We start from the raw sequence: 9,654 nt of genomic DNA, 5'->3' as shown, positions 1-9,654 counted from the left end.
ATTAATGTAAGTGAATATCTCAAAAGATGATGTTTTTTAAATGTACCAATTTTAAACATAAGCATCCGTCATTTAACCTCATCAATTTACACGACATTGCAATGGCAACACAATGACGGCGGCGCAATTAAAATATATTCCTAACATGTCTAAAATGGAAGTTCTCAATCAAACAGCGTACAAAACGGCTATTTATGCCCCATTAATACGGCAATATCATGCGATGGTCTTCTTCCGTGACTAAAGATAATAGTTGGAACGGGAGCCAGCAAGACCACCCACCACTATGGGTAAATAATTAGAAACTGAGTTTAGCGCTTACCAGCCTATGTAGCTAATAAATAAATAAATATAATAAAATATATTAGGACAAATCACACAGATTGAGCTAGCCCCAAAATAAGTTCGAGACTTGTGTTATGGGATACTAACTCAACGATACTATATTTTATAACAAATACATATATAGATAAATATCCAAGACCACGGCCAATCAGAAAAAGATCATTTTCCATCATGACCCGACCGGGGATCGAACCCGGGACCTGTCGATTCAGAGGCAAGCACTGCGCCATCGAGGTCGTCGAAAATTGCTGTCAGCTGTATTTGTGAAAATTGGCTTGACTGGGTAAAAAAATAAATACACAAGGGTATCTAAATAACCAAACACGATAGTTAAATGTCACTTTAATTGATAATTTTTATCCCGAAATTCCCACGGGAGCGAAGCCCCGGGGCGCAGCTAGTTAGATTTTTTTTCTGATTTGACTAGATATAGAGTAGTGATGTTCATTTTAAATAATAACAATATATTTTATCGTTAACTATTGAGGAGACTTTAGAAAATTGCTACTTAGATCTTAAATTTTCCTTTCGTCTTAATGTTGTTTGATTGTTCATAACTTGATAAAAAAGAGCACTTCGCAAATACACATTTTGCTCAGTTTGCATCAAAAACGAATATAATAAGTATGATGATATGACAGAGAACAAACTGAAATCACAAAACGTACAAGCATGAAAAATATACGTTCTTGAAGGTAACTTCACTAACCAACGACCCACCATTCTAATTTTAAATTAAAATATAAAATTTCCGAACACTTCATTGCATATAAACGACTCGAAATTTGTGTCTATGGTAATCTTTATCTTTATTGTCTTTGAGCGATTTGCATACTGTGATTGCAAGCCAGGTGGGCAGAGTATCGACCATCGACAAAACATGGTGACGTACCTATCGGTGATAGACAGGTGCCTATCAAGTACCCTAGATTCCGGTCCCATAAAAAGAAAGAAAGTATTTTATTGTATTCGTATTTACTATTACGGACACAGATATGTGACATACATGTTTGCGATAAATAAACCATACATATTCTACCATATCGACGTGTAAATATAAATGTGATGATATATCTATTATATTATATAGATTGTGGCAATATAGGGGGCCGAGGCCTACGACCGTTTTATTAACGTGCGATGTATATACCTACAAACATACATCATACATTCATACAATGTCACCACTACGTTTGTTTGAATCAAATCTTGCCTCAATTTCTAAGCAGTTATCTTCAATCGATTGAGCTGAAATTATATATTGCATTTATCGAATGTAACAAGGAGCGAGGACGATAATAGATAGAACTTAGTTGGGATGGGGCCCCAATTCGTTTTTGCACAAAGGGTCTATAGTCACACTGCTACGCCACTAGACAAGTATCACTTTGAGCAACTGTGTGGGATGGCATTCGACAGAATCGATTTTATTCAATGAGTTACAAATCGTAAATTAATGGTGACAAAATCATTTGAATATTCTCGTTTTCTATATGTTCATCGGATTTATTGTATGTAAATGGTAGTAATAAATACTTACGAAGTACTATATGTATTGCTTCAATAGTTTATGACATCTGACATACTAGGAAATGTGGAAAACTCACTTACTTTGATCTTCACTAAAGTTATGTCACAAACTTTCATTAACTCACTATTATTATAATTAGTGAATTTTCTTGAGGAAGGAATCATTTCCAAAATCAATCATTCACAAAATGTACACTACCACAGTACAGATCAATTATTTTAAGGTTAGATAATATTTGAAAAATTGTAATGACAGCGCGACCGTAAGCTAGTATATTATAAAACAAACTCCTCTACCATATCTGTCTTCTTGTTCGCGATAATTTCAAAAACGACCGCACGGATTTCATGCGGTTTTCTCCAATAGCTAATGTGATTTCTGAGGAATATTTAGGTGTTTAATTTATTCAGCGTTCGAAATACTCTGAGAACCACCTATAAGAGCCCTATTGCTGAGTCAATTTAATAATTATGATTATTATTTGAAATTAACTTTCACACCTTACCTTACTTTTTACCTTACTTTATTAATTCTTTTCATGAGAAAACCTGCACACTGGTCGACAGGTTAAGTTCTAGCGTGTATGCTATTACTTGCTATTAGACGACGTAGGAAGTAGTGAAAAGTCATGTCAGATACCTTTAGGCGACTTGAATAAAATTTGACACCAGCAAAAAATAAATAAAAATTTAGCAAAAAAAATTCTTTTTTTTTTTTTGCTAAAACTGGTGTCAGATTTTATTTACAGATTTTTTCAAGTCGCCTAAATGCATCTGGCATGAGTTTGTACCCTATGTAATAAATACTCGCACCAAAGAAAGGACCACAGGGACCTCAAGAAAAGCCAGAGATTATTCGTCTCTTCCCTCCTCTGTTGCTCTAACAATCACAGCCGTTAAGGTAATTACACACCACGCGAGATAACTAAGCTGATAACACACCGAGCGTGTGGGTACTGCTCACAAAACAGATGATAAATTATTTAATTGTCATGTGAGCCTGAAAATATACGGACAATAATTGTTATTCAGTATCTTGTTCGTAAAAAATAAGTGAACAAAACTCAACGGCCCATATTAAGCACTAAGTTTGTATCGTGGGTCCGATGGAGACAAACATAATCGAGTATAATAACACACCCAGAACCACAGAATATCTGTGAAAACGAGAGTGGGAGTCGAACCTCGCAACTCCATCTAAAAATTAATCCTTTTATGAGGGTTCACTTCAGTCACTTCTTCGCGAGGTTTATAACTTTTTGCTGTGTTTACTTCTCAATGAGTTAGCGAGGATTTATATAATTTAAGTAGGTAAACAAACACTCCTTTAAAACGATACGAAATAACAGACGAAAAATAATAATTTAATTACAATCAATTTCCAAAAAGAATCAAAATGCGAGACATCAAACAAACACGAGCAAACCAAATAATAACGTCCAATTACCAACCCCTGTGCTGTCCGACTGGGCAAAATAAAGAGGGTTTAGGAAAATGGAGCTTATTAATATTTAAAATTACCAAACAGGCATACATCCCACCCGATGGAAAGCGGTTACCACATTCCATCAACGCTTGCATCACCAGAAGTGTCACCCGCGTTGGCTACTTCACAAAGTCTATAGAGATCCTAGACTATAGTCTAGGATCTTTTGCAACAGTACCCTGTAAATTACACAGCCTCTCTTGCCCTTCAAACGGGGACATGACAAGTTTAGCGGCAGAAATAGATGAAAGTGGAGTTACCCATGCAGACGACCTTTGTATCATAGTCTGTCTTTGGTAAAATTATATTGTATTTACTCATTTAAACTTAAAAGTTAACAATAAATGGAGTTATTGCCACAAGGCATTCTCTGCCAGTCAAACTTTAGGTAGCTTATGTGATGTACCATTTAAAATATACAGATTGGAATTTTTGATTGATAAGCTATTATATTCTTAGTGACGAACAAATTTTCATAACGATTAACAATGTTTTTATAAACAAAACTAAAAACTTCCGTTGCCCTATTTGCCTTTTTTTTGTATTCTCTTTTTTTCTGCTTCGTCCTTATTTTATGCCGACAGTACAGAATATCAACCGAAACATTAGCGGATCCGAGGCTAGATATTAAAAACATAGGCGGGGCTTAATTAGAAATTTAACCTGCTAATAAATTACAGATAGCCCGCCACCCAAGGTGTGGCGACTGGCAACACTCGAGTTATTTCCCCGGAGAGTTGCCAGCGTAAACTTATATTCGGATATTTTTGGAACGCATTCGTGTTGTTTATTGTGTCATTTGCTATCCAAAACGAATTGTCCATTAGGGTTATTTATTCTACTTTCTGTTTTTGGAATATTGCACCTTATGTGCATAGTTTTAAGAGCATTTGGTACGCAATCGCGTATGTTTCCGATGAATACTTTTAGCCTAATAAGACGCTTACAAATGCGTCCGAATGAGATTTTGATGTGTTAGAGACTGTGTAATGCTATCGTCAAAATTCTTTTAAAAATAGCATCTTGTGTAGTGTGATATATGTATATAGAGAAAATAAGATATCTTTGATGTAGCATTTTATGAGTTTGTTAAAAATATTTCTTTTCTATACTCTGCTAGAACTTTACTGTGAGCTAGAAATAAAACTAGTTACATTGTTCAGTTTTATATTCATGCAAGATATACTGAATATTAACATATATTAATCCCATACCATGAACTTACTTTAACCATAAAACAAGCTTAACAACATGAAATGGTACAACATATCCAACACCAAGTTTTAAGTACAGGTCAACTGACATTTTGGATAAAACTGCTTTTTATTATTCCAGGTTTTAATTACTTTATTCTAAATCCGTTCTTTTTCTAAATTCTTTCTTCTTCTTTATTCTAAATTCTTCTAAATCCTGTAGTATTTACATTTAAGTGCAACATTCATCGATTCAATCTCACAAAATCCGCTTATAATATGTATGATTATCAGTAGATGCCATAGAATTAACAAATATTTATTATCTGCCCATGTTACATCGCGACATCGTAAAACCGTAACACACTCGTTTCGGCATCTTTCATCCTGCACTTAGCCCCGCACGGTAGGCCAACATTGCAATATTCTAACCATTAAAACTGTAAATGTCAATAATAATCATATTTTACAAATAAACTTCTGATGCTGGTTAGGTCAGAGGCGTATTGGCTCCATGTTTAAGTACGATCGCCGTGGGATAGGACCCCACAATGGGACAACCCCATGTGGGGGGTGTCCTTTTATTAAGGAAGGACTTAGGGCAAATTGAGCTAGAAAGCTCAACCTAAATCCTTCGCGCTTCCCAAGCCCTAACGTAGGCATTAAAAATGTATGTATGTAGTAAAACTAGAAATCGAGTTTTGAGATAAAATATAGCCTATAGGAATCTTGGGTAATGTACCTTTCTAATGGAGAAATAATTTTTGAAATCGGTTCGGTAGTTTCACGGATTACGCTCAAATATACGAACTCACAAACGCTTACCTCCTTATAATAATAGTTTAAATAATATTATATAAATTATCCTGTTATTCGCCTTCCGAGATTTATTTTTATTTACCTTGTAGTACCCTTAGTACGACCACCCATTCCGCACGCATCTTTTAGCGTAGTAGGTTAAAAAATAAAATAAAAGTGAGGGTACCTCCACTACCACGCTATCGGCCGGTCAGCCGACCAAGCTCATTCCTTTGTGCGCACGCGCCACGACCGCACGCGTTCTATAAATATAAATAATAAAATGTCTAAACGCACTCATGACGAATCCAAAGAAGAACGTTGGCAGAGGAAATTTAAAAAATATGAAGAAAAGTTAAAAAAAAGGAGAAGAATTGTGCTTGATAATATTGAGGAACAAATAATAGGTTAGTAATATTCATGTTTATTACTTATACTACCCCAGAATTCACTTTCGCTCCGAGTTAACACGAGATGTTAGCCAGTAGCCACTTTCGCTCCGAGTTAACATGAGATGTTAACCAGTAGCCATTTTTGCTCCGAGTTAACACGAGATGTTAACCAGCAGCCATTTTTATTCCGAGTTAACATGAGATGTTATCAAGTAGAATTTTTTGCTTATGCGTCAAAAAATCCTTCTTATACTGGCCTGCGTTAAACGTTATGGTTTTTTATTCAGGTCCTCAAGAACCAGAAGAACGATTTACTGCTTACTACGATATGCCAATATATGACTATACGTCCGTTGCTTCGCCTACCGTGCCGGACGAGCCTGAGCCTTCCACTGAACCTGCTGAGCTCGCGGTCACCGCAGAGTCATCCGCTCCAGCAGCAACTGGGGAAAGTATATCCAATGAGGGTATGTCCGTTCCAAACTTAAATTTGGATCCGCAACTTCTCGAAGTTCTTGGGGCTTTCGAAGAAGAAAAGACAGACTGGGGCGAACCGATCGTAGATCAAATCGCAATACGTCTTAAACCACTCTTGCTTAATGGGCTCAAAAAAGAAGAAAAGGAAAATCTTCTGAAGAAATTTCCTTTTCCTAAAAATTTTACTTTAACTAAAGCTCCCACTCTAAATGCGGAGGTAAATACCATGCTTAGCGAAACAAATCGGAATCGCGATAAACGGTTATATAACAAACAAAATCAGCTAGGATCAGCTCTGAGCGGATTGACAAAAGCAACATCTCTACTTTTGTGCAAAGAGCCCAAAATTCCCGAAATTTTATCTATTTTATCTGACACAAGTAAAATTTTAGCAGATTCTCATTATCTTGAAACTGATACCAGAAAGTCTCTTGTTATGCCACTGATAGATAAAGAACTTGTTGATACTTTTAAAGATCGCAAAAGGGATGAATTTCTGTTTGGTGATAAGATCGGAGAGTTAGTTAAAAACTCCCGTGGCATTCGTAAGACGGGTCAACTCATTAAAGCACCGGCAGCTAATAATTTAAACTCCAAAGGACCTTCGTCTCGCTATCGTCAACTTCAGTCACAAAAGTATGTGACTCGAGGCGGAGGTTACCAACGACCATACCGCCGGCGAACCGCTCCATCCCAACCGTCGTCAGCGGTATCGCGTCGGCAGCAGACAGCGCCCCGCCGTCAGCCAGCTGCGACCACGCTCCAACACAGCGCACAGCAGCCGGCCACAACGGTGACCGAACGGACAACGGGAGCGACTCACTAGCCTCCATGCCGTCATCCCAGGTACATGCAGGCCGTTTACAATATTTTCGCAATGCTTGGTCTACTATAACCGACGATGAATATATTTTAAATACAATATCCGGTTATAAGATTCCATTTATAGAAATACCAGTGCAAGATCCTAATTTATACCCAAAACGAGTATTCTCTCCCACTGAAAGTGCATTTATGACATCAGAAATTTCTCACTTATTAGATATTGGTGCTATTTCGAAATGTTGTCATGTTAAAGGTCAATTTATATCAGATATTTTTCTCATACCCAAAAAAGACGGTGGATTTAGATTTATCCTGAATTTAAAAAAGTTAAATAAATTTGTTCATTGTGAACATTTTAAAATGGAAGACATAAGAACAGCCTCCAAATTAATAACACAAGACTGTTTTATGGTAAATCTAGACCTAAAAGAGGCCTATTTTTTACTTTCAATTCATGAAAGCCATAGAAAATTTTTACGGTTTACATTCAATGGAAACTTGTACGAATTTTGCTGTCTCCCTTTCGGCCTGTCATCGGCACCGTATATTTTCACTAAAATACTAAAACCGGTTATTACAAATCTCAGAGCTAAAGGGTACCTTTCAGTTAGGTACCTGGATGACATCTTGTGTTTTGGACACACTTACGCCGAATGTCAACAAAATATCAACGAAACAATAAAATGTTTGACAGATCTAGGTTTCATAATAAATTATAATAAATCTAATCTGATACCCAGCAAATCATGTAAATTTTTAGGCTTCATTTTAAATTCCGAAAAAATGATTTTAGAATTACCTGCAAATAAAGCTGATATTTTAAAACGTGTCGAAAAGATGTTTTCATTAAAAATAATTTCGATTCGTGAATTCGCACGTTTCTTAGGTAATATTGTTGCTGCATGTCCAGCTATATCGTATGGCTGGATGTACACAAAAATGTTCGAAAGAGAAAAATATCTAGCTTTGCTTGACAATAATAATAATTATGATTCAACCATAAATATTCCTAATCATTTACATGAAGATTTGCTGTGGTGGAAAAATAACATTTTATCTTCCTACAATCCTATTCGAAATGGAAAATATTTGCTCGAGATTTTTTCGGATGCCTCAAAAACGGGATGGGGAGCCGCTTGCAATGGCGAACGGACTGGTGGCCATTGGACACATATAGAACAAACCAATCACATAAATTATTTGGAATTATTAGCTGTGTTTTTTGGGCTAAGATCATTTGCACAGGATATAAATGACTGCGAGATCCTTCTACGCATTGACAATACGACTGCCATTTCATACGTCAACAAAATGGGCGGCATACAATTTCCTCATCTTTCAGATATAGCTAGAAAAATATGGCAATGGTGCGAAGAGAGACAAATTCATATTTTCGCTTCTTACATAAAATCGTCGCATAACACCGAAGCTGATTATGAGTCAAGGCGTCTAAACATTGATACGGAGTGGGAACTCTGCAATAAAACGTATGAGGAAATTATCGCTCGATTTGGTAATCCTGATATCGATCTCTTTGCTTCTAGAATTAATTCAAAATGTGATAAATATGTATCCTGGAAAAGAGATCCATATGCGTATCCATATTGATTGGTCTTCTTTCTTTTTTTATGCATTCCCACCATTTTCTTTAATTTTAAAAATTCTTAAGAAGATTGTTAATGACGGTGCAATGGGAATATTAGTCGTACCATATTGGCCCTCACAACCATGGTATCCCCTATTTACCTCTCTTTGTATTAAGGAAGTCATGTTGATTCCTCCTAATAAAAAATTATTGTCTTCTGTTTTCAGGAAAATACACCCGTTGCACCATCATCTTTCATTGGCAGCGAGCGTTGTATGCGGCAAGCCTTCCTTAAACAAGACATACCAACCGCCGCTATAGATATTATGATGTCATCACTTTCGAATAGTACTAAAGCTCAGTATTCTTGTAGTTTAAGTAAATGGTGGGATTACTGTACAGAAAATAATGTTGATTTCTATAACGTAAAGGTAAATACACTATTAGATTTCCTCACCAAATATTTTCATTCTGGTGCATCTTACGGTACGCTGAATAATCATCGATCGGCAATCTCTTTGATTTCTAAACATTACATAAGTGATGATGCAAGGTTAAAGAGATTTTTTAAAGGAGTTTTTAAATTAAAACCATCTTTTCCTCGTTACAATGTCACTTGGAACCCGAATATTGTTTTAGATTATCTTTCCACATTGTATCCCAATGATTTACAAAATTTAGAAAAACTTACTCGTAAATGTATCGTTTTGTTAGCCTTGGCTACAGGACAAAGGACTCAGACCCTTTCTTTAATAAAATTACCTAATATCAATACGTATGATAATAGAGTGATCATTACGATCAGTGACCTAGTCAAGACATCTGCTGCAGGCAGAGCTCAGCCAGTTCTAGACTTACCTTTTTTTGTAGAAAGACCGAGTATTTGCCCTGCATCCACAATCATAGCATATATTGAAGCAACTGCTTCTATTCGTGCAATTTCTGAAACGAGGATGTTTATTTCATATAAGAAACCTCATAGAGCAGCTTCATCCCAGACCATAGGCCGTTGGATTAAACAGA

At 36.2% G+C, this 9,654-nt stretch overlaps 1 protein-coding gene across 1 annotated transcript; it reads left to right on the top strand.

Annotated features, from left to right (window-relative positions):
* The first annotated feature begins 5,425 nt into the window (after positions 1-5,425).
* Positions 5,426-9,122, top strand: LOC128673263 (uncharacterized). Its single transcript, XM_053750995.2, has 3 exons — positions 5,426-5,763; positions 5,958-7,067; positions 8,859-9,122. Exons 1-2 carry the CDS (start codon positions 5,636-5,638, stop codon positions 7,045-7,047), a joined length of 1,218 nt encoding a protein of 405 aa, XP_053606970.1. The 5' UTR covers positions 5,426-5,635; the 3' UTR covers positions 7,048-7,067; positions 8,859-9,122.
* The last annotated feature ends 532 nt before the right edge of the window (positions 9,123-9,654 follow it).

The sequence above is a fragment of the Plodia interpunctella genome, chromosome 10, assembly GCF_027563975.2.
Source record: "Plodia interpunctella isolate USDA-ARS_2022_Savannah chromosome 10, ilPloInte3.2, whole genome shotgun sequence".
NCBI lineage: Eukaryota > Metazoa > Arthropoda > Insecta > Lepidoptera > Pyralidae > Plodia > Plodia interpunctella.
The sequence above is the reverse complement of the archived record's forward strand: the minus strand, read 5'-3'. Positions and strand labels throughout refer to the sequence as shown.